Source organism: Idiotropiscis lumnitzeri, chromosome 15 (assembly GCF_059441095.1).
Source record: "Idiotropiscis lumnitzeri isolate Australia: NSW breed Sydney's pygmy pipehorse chromosome 15, RoL_Ilum_1.0, whole genome shotgun sequence".
In the NCBI taxonomy this organism is placed as follows: domain Eukaryota; kingdom Metazoa; phylum Chordata; class Actinopteri; order Syngnathiformes; family Syngnathidae; genus Idiotropiscis; species Idiotropiscis lumnitzeri.
This window is the reverse complement of record NC_142405.1, coordinates 1,412,076-1,431,074: the sequence shown is the minus strand read 5'-3', so window position 1 is coordinate 1,431,074 and position 18,999 is coordinate 1,412,076. Positions and strand designations below refer to the sequence as shown.

The 18,999-nt window shown below is 46.1% G+C and overlaps 2 protein-coding genes across 5 annotated transcripts; both read right to left on the bottom strand.

Annotated features, from left to right (window-relative positions):
- Positions 1-290: 290 nt before the first annotated feature.
- raver1 (ribonucleoprotein, PTB-binding 1) lies at positions 291-8,995 on the bottom strand. 3 transcript variants are annotated; one of them, XM_088317951.1, is made up of 15 exons: positions 8,609-8,995; positions 7,723-7,789; positions 6,769-7,238; positions 5,606-5,797; positions 5,303-5,423; positions 5,136-5,236; positions 4,944-5,015; positions 3,984-4,062; positions 3,740-3,909; positions 3,282-3,363; positions 3,066-3,202; positions 2,597-2,668; positions 2,349-2,483; positions 2,063-2,128; positions 291-1,704 (listed from the first exon to the last, which is right to left on the bottom strand). In XM_088317951.1, the coding sequence occupies exons 1-15, from the start codon at positions 8,936-8,938 to the stop codon at positions 1,558-1,560; spliced, it is 2,241 nt and encodes a 746-aa protein (XP_088174077.1). In that variant the 5' UTR covers positions 8,939-8,995; the 3' UTR covers positions 291-1,557. The 3 variants fall into 3 exon arrangements, with proteins under 3 accessions (XP_088174077.1, XP_088174078.1, XP_088174079.1); XM_088317952.1 differs by lacking the exon at positions 4,944-5,015 and having other exon boundaries at positions 3,984-4,065; XM_088317953.1 differs by lacking the exon at positions 4,944-5,015.
- Positions 8,996-9,655: 660 nt separating this feature from the next.
- Positions 9,656-18,229, bottom strand: tyk2 (tyrosine kinase 2). Of its 2 annotated transcripts, none has more exons than XM_088316358.1 (24): positions 18,089-18,229; positions 16,921-17,119; positions 16,709-16,832; positions 16,499-16,637; positions 16,267-16,430; positions 15,659-16,019; positions 15,406-15,576; positions 14,625-14,782; positions 14,448-14,565; positions 14,173-14,359; positions 13,512-13,627; positions 13,263-13,424; positions 13,098-13,185; positions 12,693-12,820; positions 12,277-12,412; positions 11,881-12,032; positions 11,650-11,800; positions 11,487-11,578; positions 11,230-11,419; positions 10,928-11,046; positions 10,489-10,661; positions 10,265-10,382; positions 10,065-10,175; positions 9,656-9,992 (listed from the first exon to the last, which is right to left on the bottom strand). In XM_088316358.1, the coding sequence occupies exons 2-24, from the start codon at positions 17,105-17,107 to the stop codon at positions 9,840-9,842; spliced, it is 3,498 nt and encodes a 1,165-aa protein (XP_088172484.1). In that variant the 5' UTR covers positions 17,108-17,119; positions 18,089-18,229; the 3' UTR covers positions 9,656-9,839. The 2 variants fall into 2 exon arrangements, with proteins under 2 accessions (XP_088172484.1, XP_088172485.1); XM_088316359.1 differs by having other exon boundaries at positions 14,173-14,356.
- Positions 18,230-18,999: the final 770 nt, after the last annotated feature.

Genomic DNA, 18,999 nt, shown 5'->3' with positions numbered 1-18,999 from the left:
TCAAGGCTAATCGAAGTCTTGAAAAACATTTGGAACACAAAACACTTTTGAACCAGCTGTAGGAGCAATAGCACGGTGAGGTGACCTAGCTGGTAGGCCAACTGGTTACGGACATGTGTCCTGTGGTTGCCATGGCAACAACAGGCCAGGTCCCCTCATCAGGAACATTCCGAACGCGAGTGTTTTTTCCTTTTTTCAAGGGCACATTTGGATGCATTTACTTTAAAAGTTGCAATTTTTCTGTTGTCAATACCGCCACGGAAAAAAAAAAACAACAAAAGACAGCAGAGTGGGTTTAAATAACATTTACTTTCTCTCTCTCTCTCACACTCACAAACACAAATGACAAAGTCGACCATGGAACAGACAGCAGTTACAATCAAGTCAATTAGCTTGGATTGACCATCAAGAGTTTCGGACCGTGTCTCATAACAAACCGCAAAATCATTCATAAGCACAGGACCAGAAGATATTCTGGTGGTGGAACACAAAACATTTCGGGAAAACAAAGAGAGAAAGGGCTCAAAACTATTTACACAGCAAATAAAAAGACAGAGGCGGTAACGGCGTCAAGGCTCAGGATAATCAGTCGTCTTCTTGCAAGGAGGTAATGGGTTCATCATAAACAAGCTAGCGGTAAAACATGTTTACATGATTTAAAAAAAAGAAAAAACAACATTTCAACAAGTGCACAGAGGTGTTTAAATATTTGGGAATTCATATTTGTAATGATTTTCAATTAACACTTATTTACCTGAAAAATGTCATGTTGAGCCAAGATAAAAATGGATGTATGATCTGAAAGGATCTTGGATTAAATTGATTTGTTATTGTCTATTTTTCAGGGGTTTTTTTTGCACTTTGTCCGGAAAATTTTGAAAAATCTAAATAAAATATTAAAAGAGGAAAAAAACAAAAACATCGTGAATTGCTCATACTTGAATGTGTAAAAACAAACAAAAAAAAACAAACACGCAGTGTAACCAGTGCGCTTCGAATGCACTCAACTAGTGGTAAGTGGGTGACAAGAAAACTCCGGTGCCAATCAAAGGAGAAGAAAATGACATCGAGTAAGCGTAGGAAGACTTTTTTTTCAGTTCGATAAAGTAGGACACCATAAAACAGGTGGGGGGGTATTGAAAGGAAAAGACATAAGTTGGGTGGTCGGCAGTCACTATGAAGTCCTCCCTTTGTCTGAATAGTGTGGAAGACATCAGTTCCAGACTTCAGTGACATCAAAATACCGGCCAAACTACACGCCACGCACACACACGCACGCACGCACGCACACACCCTCCCACGCACGCACACACACAAAAAAAAAAAGAAAAATGTGACATGATTAGCTTAAAGTCCCTGCTGGTAAACATGATAAACTATCACCAACAAGAAATGTAAAAGGCTATTTAAAAACAAAAAAATAAAAAATAAAACAAAAAATGTTAACACACTAAAATTATATACACAAACACAAAAACGGAGGAATTCCAATCGGAGATAATTGGAAGGCCTTCCAGTCCCTGCAGGAGATCCCGCCGCAACCATTTTTTTTCCCTTTTAGAAGATGCGCTTGCGCTTCAGATAGGAGTCCGCGTAATGGCCGCCCAGGCCTTGGGAGTGCTGGCCCACGTAGCCGCCCTCGGGGCTGGGCTCCGGTGACGGGATGAGGCGGGAGAACACGCGCTTGTGGCTCCCGGTGGGGGTCTAAAGTGGGGTGGGGAACGGAGGCGTTGAAGGGAGACAGTTGCCGGCAGAAAAAAAATAATAATAATTTGGGGGTGCTCAATGCTGGCATTAAACCAGTCGGGGATGCCGTTACAGCATTTTTACCTTCTCTGGATTTGGTTTAAGTGGCAAAGGAGGAAAAATACCTCCCCCAAATGTGACCATTTTGTTCGAACGTTTGGAGTGCTCGGAACAAGGAAAATTTTGGTGCACCCGGGATTAAAATGTTAAAATATATATATATTTTTTTTTTTTTTTTTTTTTTAAGGTGTCGCAGAGACAGACTTTTATGTTCTTTAATTCTGATTATTATTAGCGTGAAAAAAAAGTGAGTTACCTTCATTGTGTTGACAAGTCCCGGAGGATAGCCGGAGGCGTGGCCCACAGGAGGCATCCCCACAGCCTGACGACAAACAAAGCGACTTTTGACTGTGTGCACTTTAGTACACAAACATCTGCAATGAGGATTCAAAATGGCCTTTTTCTTGGCTGCTATGGAAGCAGCAAAACACACACACACACACACACACACACACTGACAAGTAAAAATCAATAGTCCTGCATTAAAGCGAAGGCTTTAAAATAAATAAATAAATCGAAAGTGACATGAGCTCCGGACTCACCCTGTTGAGCTGGCTGGGAGGCAGGCAGCCATTAGCGGAGGCGTCCGAGCTGAAATACGAGGACGGGGGCGGGGGCGGGGGCGGCCCGGGCGGGAAAGTGAAGTGGCGCTGGCTCAAGTCTGACGGATGAGAGAGCTGCAGAAAGCAGAAACGCAAAGTCGAGGGGGGAGGTGGGGCGGCGTTGTCACGCTTGTGACAAGGTGCCATCCATTTCATCTCATTCGGATAATTAAAAAGTGCGCCGCTACCTGCCGGCCCAAACCCGTCAAGTCACCCATGTGGTGATTCTCCTGCTCCTCGTACAAGTGCTGCAGCTGATCCTGACCACAAACATCACATTGGACCACTCAGATAATGATTGCAGAAAAGAGCTCACATGGAGGACGTCAAAGGCTCCAGATAAGAACATGACAGTTGGATTTACTTTAATACACGGAGAAAGACAAAAGAAAAACGGGTCATCCTTTTTTTTTTGATTGAACAACAAGAACCTGACAACTGTGATATGACTTTTTGAAAGAATGCAAATTTCTTGGGCAAAGATTCTTTTGAGCCAACTGTGACCAAGTAAGCAGGCTACTTCCTGGTTCAAAGATGCCCCTCCCAAAAAATAAATCAGCTTTATCTAGAAACAGTCACTTCTAACAAACACCTCGATGACTTTTACAGGAAGGAAGTTGCTTACATGCCAACGTTTGAGACTGAAACGGCACTTACTCGGTGAAGAGGAGGATATTCCGCGTTGTACGAGTCCTGGTAGCGCAAGTTGTAGCTGGGGTGCATGTTGAGGTGCTGGTTGGACACATTGCTTAGCGTGGGTCGCTTTCGGTACGGGTGAGGTCTGCAGTTGACTCCTGTGACGGATTGGGGGGTGTAGCCATGAGACATTGCAGTCGGAAAGGAGCACTTGGACAGACGGCGGGAGATGCGCACCTGAGGGAAACGAATTGTTGACGGGGAGGAAGGAACTCTGAAGAGGACTCGCATCTTTGGCCGGGTCTCCTTGGAGGGAGACCTGGGGGGGTGGGGCGAGAAACTCAATTATTATTAAGAGGACTAACATTTCTGAATGCTACTTAATTATGTCGTCTTTTCGCTTTTATTGTCAAACTCAAAATTGCAGATTGTGTCCATCATCTGCATGACCAGCGACAATCGGCGGGGCTCACTGTACGTGAAAGGGTTCCATTTCAGATAAAAGAACTGGACTCTGAACAGAAGTCAAAACCAATACATTGGATGTAGACTAAAACATCGACACGAGTTATTTTCCGTTTTTAACTTTCAAATTCACATCGGGTGGTCTGGCGTCTGCATGGAGGGAATTACAGAAGATTAAACATCCAAATGAGGCGCGACGGTTCGTGCGCTGGGCTGCGGTGGGGCCTCACCGCTTGCGCCGGGAGGCCGTCTGGCCCCATCATGCCGCCCAGCAACGGCACAGACAGACCCTGCAGAGTGGGAGAGGGCGTCTGCGGGAAGCTGGGCGACTCCTGATCCCTCGCCATGGCTCGGCTCAAAGGCGCCGACGTCAGCGCGTCCAGACCCGAGAGGACGCCACCTGTATGTGATATCACGCAAAAAAAAGTCCTTTTCGAAATCAGTCCACCGGGTGACATTGGGGCAGTGTCGGACCTTGTGGCAGATCTCCGAGCAGATGGATTCCCTGCTGGACGGGCAGTGGGGCCAGAGGATTCTCCGCCAGGAGTCCTGCCTGCTGGGCGGCGGAGAGAAAACGTTGAAGCTGAGTGGCAAGGTCACAAGTGGTCCAGATGTGGTCAAGAGCTCAACTTGCACACCAAACCAACACACGGAACCGTCGCATTTAGTTGCCGCTGCCATTTTGTGGCCCGTTATAGAGTCAACGTGCAAACGCAAGAATCACTAAAACCGAACCCAAAATAATTTGCGTTTCCCTCCCCCTCAATTCTTTTGCCTCGAAGTGTTGACTGTACGTCGTGTGAACCCATTTGGGCCGTGACGTTCGATGGCGGAGAATTTCGCCGTTTGATGGTTGTACGTTCGCAACGGCGTTGTTTTTGTTGAGAAATGTGTCATCTTAAACGAAATGGCGCCACGGCAGCTGTTTTGGTTCAGCGGTTAGTGACTGCTCGCTTGAACGCTTCCGACCGGAGGAGCTGCGACATGAGGAGCTTTGTCACCCCGGAGCAGAGCGCCTCCCGCAGATGTCGTCGCGTGATCTGAGAACGATGAGTAAATTGGGTCTGGAGAACAGAACCACTTTTTTTTTCCTGCATGTGTGCTACTCATCAGTAGACGAATTTTCGACCATTTCGAAACCGCAGTTACTTTTGCAACAAAGGTGAGTGACGTCATGCACGCTTTACGACCCCGACGCCCTCTCACTGACCAACGCAAAATTCAGTGTGGCGCGCCAAACTAAAACCAACATTATCTTTAATAAAGGAGATTTGTTTGCGGCAGCTCTTGTTTTGATCTCATTAGATTGGAGCAGGCCGACGTACGAAAGCAGCCGGTGAGCGAGTGTCCTAGTTTGTTCCATGAAGGCGTTTTCGGGTGTGAACAGGAAGAAAGCACTTCACACGGTCGGGCACAAACGCCATTAGCACTCACACAGGGCACTAGAGGGCCTTCGTGACCGCACAGCACTTGAGCCCAAAGAAGAGGATTTCCCAGAAAGGCTTGCTGATGGCAAAGTGGGAAGCAGAGGAGGGCATGAGTGTGTCGGAAGGATGAATCAAAAAACCTCGCCGTGCTTCAGGGTAGATTTGGGTGGGGCAGAAAAGAAAAAAAGGCGGCTGGCACCTGTTGCGCTTTCGCCTGATTTTGTAGAAGCAACTGGAGCAGCATGGCAGGAAGGGCCGGGTTGGCGAGCAGCGGCAAGGAGGGCGCCGCCCCGAGGAGACCTGCACGAGAGGACGTCAGGCACGGCGGCGCAAACTGACACAAAGTTGGGAGGAAGCGCTCGTCACCTTGTTTGTGGCCCTGCGACAGCGGGTTGAGCAGCATCTGGAGGGCGGCCGGGTTGTTAAGGCCCGACAGGATCTGCATGGCGGTGGGGTCCGGGAGGAGACCCTTGCCCCGGTTCACAGACTGGGAGGGTTGGATCATTCGACAGTGAGCACACAACAAAAAACTAAACCTTTGTCGGGATAATAAAAATGTTTCACAATGGATTATTTCCCATAGAAGAATTGATTAGGAATTGGAGTCAACCGATTGCAGCCAACTTTAGAGGTGTCCCTCTCTTAAAAGAGGGAGTCCGGTGAGCTGACCATGGTCTGGGCTGCGATCAAAGCGGCGAGCATGCTGCGGCCAGGTGGACCAGGGGCACAGAAGGACACCCTGATGTGCGTCCCGCCGAGCAAACGGCCATCTGACAGCTGCTGAGCCTCCTCGGCCATCTCGGCCGTGGCAAACTCCAGCACCGCAAAACGCCGGAAACTTCCATCTTGTCCCTGAGCCAACTGCGGGGAAAAAAAGAAAAAAAAAAACACAGATCATATAAAAACAAAGTCTGCAAGCAACCACTCAACCTTGAACATGTGCTTGTTTAAAAAAAGTGAGTAAGCCTTTGTTCAGCTTTGTGACACGCACAATGAAGCACTGCCTACCTTAACACAAGAGATCAGTGTATGAATACGCGAGTACCTCGGTAGTTACAATTGCAAAACCAAAAACAAACCAGACAAAAAACTATAATGACCCTCTTCCCACCATTTTTGTTGCAATTGTTTAAAAAAACAAAAAAGTTACCAACAAATGAGCGGCTATACGTGTGCGCTAAAGAGACACGCTCTCTCATTCCAGAAACGTCTGCTGAATGACACCGCCTGGGGGGAGTCAGGCGGTCGTCACCATGGAGACCAGCAATGCTCCGGGTGGCCACATGCAATGTGGGCTAAAGGTGAATGGCAGTCAGAGATGACCAATGGAAAAGCCGCCATCCTCTTCCATCAGGACAAACGCACTTTTTTGTCTGCATTAGCAAGTGCATGCCAAAGCAGCAGGGGGCGCTATTACCCCAAATAGCTAAAGCATGTGCCGCAGATGAACAATTCCATGTGATGGAGCACATTTCTGGAAGGTTTAACTTCCACGGTCAACTAAAAACGTTGGACGGTGACAGAATCGACAACTTTCCTCTTTCCATCCGTGTTAACTAGAAAAAGAAACTTAAGTGCTGACCTGTAGTTTTGATTTAACTCGCATTTATCAACCCATGGATACGTTTAAGAACATGAAAGCCAGATTGCATCTGAAGGCTTGAAAGAAAAATACTTCTGGAGAAGTAGCAGCCCGGGTGATAAACTACACCACATCTGTCATCTGTCACACCTACACAATCACACGCATCAAAATCCAGAAAAATTAATCACTGTGGCGTGGGAGAGGGTTCCAAATGTTCTAAATATGGCATCAACGTAGCGAGTCTGACCTGACAAAAGACTGGTGGGTGGGCATCAGCCAGTGCATTGCGAAGATCTTGGGCGGTCAGAACACTCGGAGGCAGGCGGTCCACACACAGACACCTTGAGTGCAGCAGCGGGTACGTGAGCGAGCCCACCTCGGTCCAGTGCACGTAGAGCATTCGCGAGCCCAGCTGCTTCCCGAGTAGCTCCGACTTGGCCCGGGCCGCCGAGTCTTTCTTCATGTACTCCACAAAGCCGTAACCTTTGGAGTGGCCGCTGGAGGCGCGGTAAACCAGGAAGCAGCGCTCCAGGTTGCCGAAGGGGCGCACCAGCTCCTCGAACTGCTGCTGGGTGAATGAGCGCGGCAGGTTGGCGATGCACAGCAGGGCGTCGGTGGGCTGCAGCTGCACCGAGATATCCCGATCGCGGAGCGTGTGCTGATGGAACTCCTTGATGGCACTCTGCGCCTGTTCGCCGTTGAGCAGCGTCACAAAGGCTGCAGGGCGAAGGGGGTCCACAAAAATTGCCTGGTGAGCAAAGCTAATATTGAACTAAAAAAAAAAAAAATCTATTTCCAATTTGGTATTTTTCATCTGCTACTCGAGAAACCCTTTCTCAGAGTGTGTCTCAAGGTTCGGCTCAAATATCCACTAATAGTAATAATAATAATAATAATACTAATAACAACAGAATTTTCTTAAGAGGATTTTCACAACGTGTAAAGTGCTCATGCCATGTTTATTTTATTTATTTATTTTTTTAATTGAAAAATTCCAAAGATGGCAGTCACTTGTCACATTGTTATTATGAGAACTCGTTCATTAACCTTTTAGGCTTTAATAGACTAAACTCAAGGCCTGGGGGCTGGATCTAGCACACCTCATCATTTTATGCTACCTGCACACAAGTCAGGCAAGTGTACCACTCCATCAGCAGCGACCATTTGACTTTGTTCATTTTAAACCACATACATTACCAACCTGTGCCCTTGTATTTGTCGACAAAGCAGTACTTCAGGTCATAATTTCCCAGCAGCTCATAAACCTCCTGAAATAGAAAGAGCAACAACACATTTTAGTTTTATTCTTTACTTTCTGATCATACTCAGGGGGGTGAAAGTGGGGTTCTTTGGGGGGCAAGAGGGGGGTCTACAGAGGCTAACGAGAGACTCTTTGTTGGGATGAGAAAATTGTTCCACGCTGCGTTTGTCCATCACCAAACAAACGGCGATGCTGTCGAGCACTTTCTGAAGCGTTTTGTCCGCACGCCTTCCACCTTTTGTTAGAACGCAACTCGCATCTCGAAACCCCACCAACTACTGACACCCCCCCTTTTTTGTCTAAACAATGGTATCGCCCGTAGGCCCCAGCGCTCCCCACGAGTCAGGCACGTTCCAAAACAGGTAGAGGAGGGGGGAGGTAATGTGGCATCAGGGGTTTAATTAAACCATTTGATGTGCTTAAATTTGACTTTGTGCCAACGTAAAAGGAATAAAAACAAGGTTTGACAAATAATTGTTACTGGCCTAGTTGTCTAATTAATTTTAATTAATTTAAATTCCCGGCGTGGACGTTGGCGAGGCCTGACTGACGGCTCAGGCCACACTTGACAGTTAACTGACCAGCTGGAGGTTCATTAAATTAAACACGAATAAATTCCAATTAAAATTTGCTAACTAATTAATTTGTTTGTAACGGAAAGTGAGGTAATTTTAAGGTGGGTGGTCCAATATGAGCAAAGTGGGAGCTGATTAAAGTTAATGAACTACTGTTGTATTTAATAGCCAGAAGGCTAATGAGAGTAGCATGGCGGTGCTAGTTTAACACTGACCTGTGTCACTTCTTAGGCTAAAACTTGAATCCCTACCTGATTGCTGACGTCAGACGGCAGATTTTTGATGATGATCTTCCTGCGGTTGTAAAACTCTCGCCGAGTTCTCTCCAAGCGGCTCTGAATTTCTTGCGGGCTCAGCGGTGTCAAGTCTTCATCGGCCCTCCGCTGACTCTCTCGTCCCACCGTCGCGACCTCTTCGCCGGCTTCGAAGTCCAGATGCCGGCGATCTCCGGGCCGCCACGTTTCGCGGACGGCGGGTGCGGCGAGGTCGTACTTTTCGTGGAGCGGACGGGAGACGAAGCCGAGCGCTGTGTCTGTGCTTTCTTCGCTGGCGTTTGAGCTCACAGACACGACGGCCGCCATCACTCGACTCGGTGGGAGTTTTGGTTGCTCTGGAAAAGCCAGTCCCGTTTGAGCAGTTTAAACAATACACACATGGGCCCAACGCCGTCTGTGATTGGACGAGGGGTATGTGACGTCAGTGGGTGGGGTTACGGTTGTTTGTGCCCTGCCCAAACCGGAAGTGATGGTCAAGGGCACAGATCCGATTTTTTAATACCATTTTAATTCTGACCAATATTTTTATTCATTTATCCTATTTATATAACTTTACTTTTAAATTACATATTTAAATTATATTTGTGAGTCTTTTTACTGGGTTGAATAGAGTTTGAAGGTAGCTTTGAATGTCAATAAAAAAAAAAAATTTCAATATAACTCTTGTGTATACCTAGATGTACTAAAGGGACTTTTAATTAAAGATCGTAACATTTTGCTTTCAGAGTTGATTTCCAGCTTGTTGAAAAAGCAGAGCAGCAGCCTTATTATGCAAAAAATGAGCATGTCCCCGTCTGTACTCCACCACACAGGGACTTAGACAAAGAAGAAAAAGCGCCTCAAAGCCACTTTCGTAGAATTCCAAAGTGGCCGATAAGACGCTGACGCCATCAGGGACCCTTCTGGAAACATTTATTGTAGAAGCAGGGTCCAAATTGTTCTGCAGATGTACTGCTTGTGCCAACCGCCATGAATGTGCATTTTGTTACGTAATGGTGAAAAAAGGGACAGCCCAAAAGGGAATGTGGAAAATTATTTATTAAGGCAATAAACAAATGGATGCTTTGTTAAAAATAATCTAAAAATTCTGTAAAATGTACAAAAATTCAACAAACAAATGTTGATCTTTTCATCATGATGCTCCTTTCTCATCATAATGACGCCATACCACAATTTAGGGAGTAAGCTGACAATTGTAAATGCAATTCTAAGTGGTATCCAAGCAAGTAGATTGAAGGCCAGATTGAAAAAAGTCAACACTTGGCTGTGAGCGAATATCTTCCAGCTGCTCATAGAGGGAACGGAACGACGGCCTTTCGGCAGGATCTTGATCCCAACACTGCGTGGTTATGATCCTCAGCTGTTCTCAGAGAAAAATTGTGTATTTAGACACCCATGAAAGCGTTAAAATAGATATCCTGATATTCTTTACCTGAGGCGGGCAGTCTGTGGGACAAGGCAAACGCTGCCACCGCTCCAACAAGCCGATGAGCACATTCACGTTCATCTCTCTCGGGGATAACCCCGCCATCTTGCCAAATTTCTACAAAACAGACGACATGGAGCGATTGAAACCGAGTCACGCGCAAATGTGCGTTTTACGCAGTCTCCAGGAGGCGAGCGGTGGCGTACCACTGGGGGGCTTTGGCTCGGGTCGCAGCGGGTCAGGATCTCGTACAACGTCACGCCAAAGGACCATACATCGGATCGAAAAGAAAATTTGTTGAGTTTTAGGCACTCGAGGGCATACCTGTAAAGAACGCGGCACGAAGCATCAAATAACCGCCACAATGATGGCCATCCCTCTGAAGAGACGCCATGTCTTGATTGTGTATGTGTGTTAATTACAAACGCACCAGAACACTGGACTGTCACCATCTTCGGACACGCGGTAGTAGGTGTCATTCTCAGGGATATATTTGGACAGGCCAAAGTCTGCGATCTTCACCAGGCTGTCGTTTTTCACTAAGATGTTACGTGCAGCGAGGTCCCGATGGATGTATCGCTTTGAGTGCAAATATTCCATCCCCTAGGAAAACCCAAGAGATCAGATATGATGACTTCTCTTAGTTCAGACGGTCTATCATCAAGGAAACTCTTAAAGAGGAGAGCTATCAACGTCAATTGACATCAACTACATTTTATTTTGTGTGGAAATGGGCAGAGAAAAGTGCGAAGTTATAAAAAAAAAAAACTAACGAAGGCCAGCAGATGGCAACATTGGTCTCTTTTGGATGAGATCGCCCCGTCTCAAAATGTTACCCTGTCCCAACTTAAGTAAAACGAACAGCTCACCTCACAGATCTGCTGAGCAAACAGAAGGCACTGAGACGTACTCTGCTCTTGTTTTTGAAGGTATTTTTCCAGGCTGCCCAACGGAAGGAACTCCATTATGAGCTGTATCACCTGTCCTCCTATTAAGGAAGTTAGAAACCGCATGGGACGTGTAAGTCCAAGTTTTGGAGCTAGACCAACAATTTTTCATCATCATCTTTGTACAATTGTGTGACAGTCAGATGTGTCAAAACTGAGTTTTTGATTTCTTTTGTGAGGGGGAAATTGTTTCCATAGCCAGTTTATGCGGGACTTCGACTCACCGATTTCAGTGCAGCTTCCTTTGTACTTGACAATGTTGGTGTGATCGAGCGACTTGAGGGTCTCGATCTCCTTCAGCCAATATTTGGGCAAGGAGCCGTTCTCTTGCTTCAAAGCCTTGACGGCCACGAGCTCTCCTGATCCGTCGTTGGCGGGGTCGTACATGTACAGCGTCACCATTCCGAAGTTACCCTAAAGGCGGACGGACGTGAGCCACCAGCTCAGCTTGCACAAAAAAGCCATTCGGAGATGAACTCACCTTTCCTAAGATGATCCTCTTTTTCAGATGGCGCTTGAGAAAGACGGTGGACTCCGCCTGAGGAAGAGTTTCGCTCGGGGATATATCAGGATCTGCGCAAAAGAGAAAACGTTCAAAGCCGAGCCTCATTGCCATGTCAAGTTGAAGATGTTTGAGAGCGCACTTTTTTTCATGATGTCGATGAGGTCTCGGAGCAACGAGCGGAAGAGAGGCCTCTCCAAGGGCTCGTAGGAGAGACACTTGTTGATGAAGACGGCCAGCTCCTGCGAGGACGGCTGCAACAACTTGCCCTTTTGCTCATAGAAGCGCTCTTTCTGTGGACAGACGACCGATGGAGGTCATTTGACTCTTGGCGGCCACGATACGCTGCAGGGCGACGGCTCTGGCAACCCACCTCCAGCAAGGTGGCGCCGCTCATGGGCAGATGGCCGTCGTTGCAGATTTCCAGCAACGTGACGCCGAAGCTCCACTGGTCTGCGCCGTTGCCGATCGGCGCTTTGCTGTAAACGCATTCGGGAGCGATCCAGGGGATCCGCTCGAGTCGCTCTGTAGCAGGAGGCAAAATGACAAAAACACTCGCTTTGATTTACGTGCAACCAAGTATGAAAGTTTTATTCTACTTATGGTGATGTATTTTGGCAAAGCAGTGGATTCGGCCACAAGATGCTACAAGATGACGACAACTTCATTGACACCAAAGTTGGTTCACGCTCCAAGATGGTGGTACACTTTCAAATAATGTCAAATGAGAAAATTTTCAAATACATTTCACTCACTCGACGGTACTGACCTTCCTGGCAAAGAATATTGACGGCAATGCCCGGGTCACTCAGCTTGACAAAAGGAGACGCGTCTTGCCCCAGGCCTGGCCTCGCCACCAGGACGTTCCTGGCGCAAACGTTTCCGTGGGTGACACCTTTATTGGCCTACAAGAAAGCAGATCCCGTCCGAGTTAGCCTCCTGCCAGGCACGTTCAATTTTACAAGCGTCAGGAGGCACATGCGTGGCATCTCATGTGATTTCTCACAAGGTGTGAGCTGAGGAGCACGAGCGAGCGAGCTCTCGGCTCCTGCTTACGCGGTCAACACTCATTCGGATTACTTGGGCTGCATTTAGTTACAGAAGAAGAAAAACACAATGTGGCTAAAAAATAAATAAAAAAATGCCATGTCTTGGCTGCGAACATACAAAGCAAGCGGAACTTACAAGGTAATTCAGAGCATTGGCAAGTTGTTTGGTCACAATAAATTTCCACCGAGGCGTCAATTTGGCTTTTTCTTTGCGAAGGAAAACGTCTAAAGGCCCAAATTCCACAAACTCCTCCACCATGATGTCTGAAAGGGAAGGCACAAGAGCTTTTTACTTTTAATATTCATCTCAACTTCATTTATACAGACACAAACAACCACAAAGATTACTCATTTTTGCAAAAATAATCTAATAGCGCCCCCCCCCCCCCCCTCTTTTTTTTTTAAAAGAGTACGAGCTGAATGTGAGTGGACAATGTTGAAGCTTCACTTGGCACGAAAGTCAAATCACAAAGCGTCGAGAAAGAGCATTTTGTGTGTGTGTGTGTTGAAAAAGTAGCAAAGAGGGAAGTTGAAAACTCACTTTCAGATCCGTTGACAGACAAACCGTGGACAAACACCAGGTGATTGTGCGACACCTGACTCATGAGACTTGCCATCTCAAAGAAAGCCTGAATAAAGTAAGCCAAAGGAGTGAATGGAAATCCATAAACTTTCCCGGACCGCTGGCAGTGTGACGGGCGCTTACGGATGTGATATCTTCATGACTTTGCTCGAGAACCTTGAGCACCACTTGGATCTTCTTGTATTTCTCGCCGTTCAAATCGTCGTCCTGCTCATCGGCCGCAAGCTCGACTTGCAGATGCGCCGAGTAGATGTGAGTTCTCGTGCCAAAACCTAAATGCTGCCCCTGTCCGTGAAAGGCAACAGTCGGCGCCTCAGCCGCGTGGCACGGAACTCGCAAAGCTTCAAAAGGCGCGACGAGCGGGCTTCTCACCAGAATCAGGTCTTTGTACTTGATCTGGAAGCACAGCTCCAATTTGTTCGGGGATAGAGTCCGTGTGTTGGCACCGCCGTCCACACCGGGTCTGTTCACCAGGAGGTTGGAAAGCTCTGCGGCAGACAAAATATAAAGACGCAAAATTGAAACATGCAACAAAATGTATTTTGCCAGACAATAGAGAAAAATATTAGATCCTCATTGTACAACATAGCTTGTCACTAATTCCCTCTCATCTCTCACTTCCTTATTTTCTGGCAATAACACGTCTCTAAATTTCTTTTTCATCGTGCCTGGATGAAAAATGAGAATTCAGTTACAGTGTCAAAGCGCTACTTTTCGCTTCATGTCCAGGTCAGCCGAGTAAACAATGCACTTGTTTTGGTTCCGAATGTGAAGCCAAAATGATTTTGTTGCTGCCCAGTTGAGCGAAAAAAAAATAATCCTTCACTTTTTCTCTTAGCTATTTTTCTTTATGATTAAATATAATGCATGTAAACGCACACAAAAGCAAATTCTTAGCCACATTGACGAATTGTTTTTGACGTCTAAATCAGTGCTTCTCAATTATTTTCTGTTACGTGTTAAGTCAGCACTAGACTGCGGAGCCAGGTTAGAAGTTACACACGAATTAAGCTTCACTGAATTCATCACGAACCTCCTTGCCGAGGCCGACAACACTTTTTAATCGTGTAGCTGTCTGTGCCGGACTTGAGGATGTAGTCCCTCAGGGTGTTTGTGAGCTCCTTCACACCGGAGAATTTCTCCTGCCAGCCATCCAAGGAGAAGACGGAATCTTTGTACTGGATGCAAAACAGCTTGTGGCTCACCGCCGATCCGTTCTGCTGGCCATCGATAAGTCTTTTTTTAGAAAAACACCGTCACCTCGACTGAGCTTGCAATCACTCGGACTTAACAGGAGCGGCGACTCACCTGCGTCTTGTTTGGCACGGCCAGCACGAGTCGGTGGTAGTTGAGAATGCTCCAACGGACGAGGCAAGCTTCTTCATCTGCTTCCTCCTTTTTCAGCTTGTGTAGCACAAAGTCATCACTGGAAACACAGCACAGTAGTGACAGAGTACCACGGAGGAGGTGAAAAGAAAAACTCACTGGATTGGTCCGTGCAGTCCATTAGCTTCACTCAGCAGCACCCTGGGGGGCGCCACCTCATGACAAAGATAGTGGTGGGCGTCCGCAGTCAGCCGGTAGTACCCGTCGAGCAGGGAGATGAAGGAGCGGGCCTCCTGGCTGGAGCTCATCTCAACCTCCTACGTGCGCATTCACAAAGACAACGAGTGGCGCTTACCAGCACAGCTGCCACCTACGGACGCACTCACATTCCAAAGACGCAAAAAGGCCTCAAGCGCACAGCGACCTCGTGGATTCTAAAGGACTTATAGAAACACTTTTCAAAAAGGCATCGGTTCATTAAACACATTTTTCCATTAAGATAATTATTCTTAAACATTTATTTTTCCTTTTATTTTTTAATCCTACTTAAATTTGGTTTCAACGTAAAAAAAAACACAAAACTTTTTTTAAAAATCCCCTTCATTGATTAATCCACAGAAAATTAACTAAATTGACAGATTAAGTGATTATTAAAATAATCGTTATTTGCAGCTGTTATGACGATATAACTAAATTGAATTCAATTCTTAAACCTGACTATCACTCGTATGAACTCATAAAATATTACAAAACAATCGCAAAAGAATTGCAATATATATACATATATATATATACTACTAATAAAAAAAAGCAAGGCCTTCATTTTTCAGTATTATTTCGGTACACGAGTATTTCTGGTATGTTCAAACAAACTGAATATCAAGATGACCAATTCTGATGGTGATGAATCTTGAACGTTGAATACGAGCCGCGCGCTCACCAAGCAGCGGTTGTCCTGAGTGCTAATGCAAACATTAGCTTCACTGACGCCGATGTGAATGATTCCCGGGAAGTCACAGAAACGCGTCCACTCAACGGGAGCGGGCGTACTCGGCTGGCGGGAACGCCGCTTCGCTTTCCTTCCATAGTCGCCGCTCAGAATGCTGCTGGCCTGCGGGAGGAAACAAGACAAGCAAATGGTGAGTGAGGAAGGAGCAGGAAGTAGCAACATTTCCTGCAACAATATGACAAACCTTGTTCTCACAGCACGTCGCGGTTTCCCTCCACTGAAGCCCCGCGCTGGCAGATACCATCAGCTCATGTGCGGCGGCGGCCACGCCGTCCCCTCTCGAAGCATCCGGACTCGCGTCTTCGTCGTCCCCGCTCAGCCTCAGGTGGCGCACGGCGAAGGTCTCGGAGCCGAAACGCGGCGCCAAACACTCCAGAGCGTAGACGTACTTGCAGATGATCTCCTTAACGTCCGGCTGCTTGGCTTCAATGTTGTTCTGGTAAGTGCGCATGGAGCGCTCAAACATCCACCGGAGTCTCATCTTTGTAAGCACTTTGTCTTCCGATATGTGCTGGGCATAAGACTTCGGGATGCATTTTACAAAGCTGTAAGAGACACCACATAGTACACATATTGATGGGAACGTTTTTTTTTTTCAACGCATTCAAGTATTAAAATACAGTTTATGCTAACTCGGATTAACCTTATTTTCCACAACTCTTATTATTACTTACAATTAAACTCAGTTTTGATTGACACTAACACTGTCTATAAAATGTGCATTATCACCTTCATGATGGCAGGCCATCGGTGACAGTTGATTAGATGGTGCACGTGTCCCGAATGTATTACCTGGTCTTTTTTGCAACACGCTGCAAGGTGCTGCCCATCTGCAGCGCCAAGTGCACGAGGTGGAGCATGGCCATGCCCAAACTCTCATTTTTAAAGCGACTTAGCTCCTCCTCTGAGTTGAAGTTCTCCATCGGAATGAGTTCATTCACAAAGTCATATTTCGCCTGTCGGGAAGAGACGCCGCCGTCAGGGTACCGGCGAGGCAACGCGCCGCGAGAAGGCCGACACACACCTGAGCAAATAAATACTCCACTGATTTGATTTCCAGCACCGGTTGCCCGTCATCGTGGCCATGCGTCTCACTTTTGACAGTAAAACGAGTCACATCGGGCTCTTTGTCACTAAAGCCGTGCCAATTGCGGAAGTAGAATCTGCACACGATGAAAATAGGCATTCACAGTGACGCAATGGTGCCGTGTTGTGTGCGATGATTACATCATACCTCATTCGATAATGAAGAACAAGCGAGGACCCCTCCTCTGGGTGAAAGACGTGATTTGGACTGTACCAGCAACATGACTTGGGGTCATACAGCGCAAACAACACGTGGAAGAGAGGCGTTATCCCTGTTTAAGACACATAGTTGGGTTACACACCGCACACAACTACATTTGATGTCATTTTATTTCCTTCTGCGTTTGTCATTATTCTCACCGACAGCTTCTGCGGCTGAAATGCACAGCTCCTCCGCGGTGACTTGTTTGGCGGCCGTGTGCGACAAGTAACGCTCTTCGTTGGGGCTCCAAAAGAGGTACACATGGATGCCATCATCCTGAGGGGTTACCAAGGATTGCTCTGAGGACCTTCGCTTGGAAAGCTTGGACCACCTTCTGACAGGCATGACGTCCAAATCCTGATGCGTGCGCGCACACACACACAAACAAAGACGATTAAAAATCTGGACGTGCACGAGGACAAGTGATTAGCAAGTCCATATATACAAAAGTGCATTTTTTTAACTAGTTTGCACACAGCGACGTAAGAATACGTACTTAGTTCAAGACCAGTAACTTCGCAGGGACCTACGCACGTTTACCACCACCCCTTGCAACTGATTAAGTCATTGTTTTTCATACCATCAACAATCAGAGCATTGTGAAATAAAATGCACGCGATATTCCAAATCTTGCTCAAGACACTTATAATAGAAGCAGAAACAACTATTTGCCATTGTTTTGCTGATATTGTACTTTGTACTTTTAACTCACGCATTTTCGAGCTAACAGACAATGAAAACCGCGCAGCGCAATTAACTGCCCATCCAGACAAATACATAAATCCTGGTCTCTCGATATTGTGAGCCGGTTTCTTGGGGTAAAGTGCAAGAAAATAATCAAATCACACTGCATGAGCCTCAAAAGACGCCGGCCACCGAGCATTTGTCCTGTGAGACAGGTGGTCAGTCCATCTTAATCGTGCACCTTACATTTTGTGGATATTAACATAATATGGGTGCAATTTAACTATTACAAAAAGCAAATGATGAAAAGACATATATAAAAAAAAAACACGGAACACATAATACATTTCTGATTAGACATGTACAGTACCACAATTGGCGTCAGGACACATGCGAATTCAGCTAACACATCAACGACCCAAAGTAATATATAATTTGTTAATACTAATTAAAAAATGCAGTCATAAAAAAAGAGGCAAGCATGAGTGAGATCACACGTAAATGACAAATGAACTCGTCGGTCTCTTTGTTATATGTCGACGACTAAGTACAGTAGCAAAAGCTCGTCACTTGACGTCAACGTCGTTGTAGTGACTCCGTCATAACGGAAAGGACAGAACGACATCAAGCCGAAAAGCTTACCCTTCAACGGAGACCTTTTGCAGGGCTTTCTGCTGACACACCTTGTAAGTCGCTGATAAGACTTCCATCAAAATTCGTCAACATTGACCCCAGCAAGTCTTCGAAACACTTTACTTCCTCAAAACAATGCCGGAAGTGACGTAGCAAACCCTCCGCCACCCACGACGGATGACTGAAATTTATGAAAAAATATTAAAATTAAAGGACTATGTACTGATTTTTTTTTTAAATAAATATTTTTAAAAAATCATTTTGTTGCATTTTATAGAAAAATAGCGAACCAGTCATGTAGTTCGATTCGTCAAGCTCAACCATACACTTAACCATACTCGTCAGGCACCTGATAAAATAAATGTCAAAAGTATTTCTGAATAAACCCTTGACAATGTTTTATTTAAATATCAATTCTATTCAAGCACCCATTTACAGCAGAACACGGTCGAAGACTTTTTGTCCGATTTGTTCTTCCCTTAGTCAGCACAATTAGCTTGATGTAATAGCAAATGAGTCATGTGGCTCACTTTCCTCGCCTTCTTCCTCTAAATGACTAAATACGTTGAAAAAAACACTTATGTTGTGTTGAGATGCAACTAATAACGAAGATTAAAAAATAGCTGCCATAAACAGCGCAGAACATTTCCTGGAATAACCTTATCATGCTTTTTTGTGACCTATTCTTACAAACGGGTTTTAACATTATTTGAACTAACATAGAGTAACACGTCAACATGAAAACTCAATCGAAAGTGAAACCAAACACACCTGGCGTTTCCGGTCCTGTGCCATCCTTCCCTAGTAGTGACTCAATGCAAGGCACGTTGTAATTGAGGTCATCAGTCGATAGGAGGCGCTAACAACGACCGATATATTCACTTTCAAAAATTTTGTTTGTGGCTTGGAAAACATGTGTC

Bases quoted from the DNA above. Each gene is read 5' to 3' on its own strand.
- raver1 (XM_088317951.1), bottom strand. From the start codon at position 8,938: ATGGCGGCCGTCGTGTCTGTGAGCTCAAACGCCAGCGAAGAAAGCACA. The intron at 5,424-5,605 runs GTCAGCTCACCG...CAACCCTCCCAG, and splicing joins TGATCGCAGCCCAGACCATG to TCTGTGAACCGGGGCAAGGG. The intron at 2,669-3,065 runs GTAAGTGCCGTT...GTTTGTGGTCAG, and splicing joins AATATCCTCCTCTTCACCGA to GATCAGCTGCAGCACTTGTA.
- tyk2 (XM_088316358.1), bottom strand. From the start codon at position 17,107: ATGCCTGTCAGAAGGTGGTCCAAGCTTTCCAAGCGAAGGTCCTCAGAG. The intron at 16,833-16,920 runs GTGAGAATAATG...TGTCTTAAACAG, and splicing joins TTCAGCCGCAGAAGCTGTCG to GGATAACGCCTCTCTTCCAC. The intron at 10,662-10,927 runs GTGAGCTGTTCG...GGGTTTTCCTAG, and splicing joins TTGCTCAGCAGATCTGTGAG to GGGATGGAATATTTGCACTC.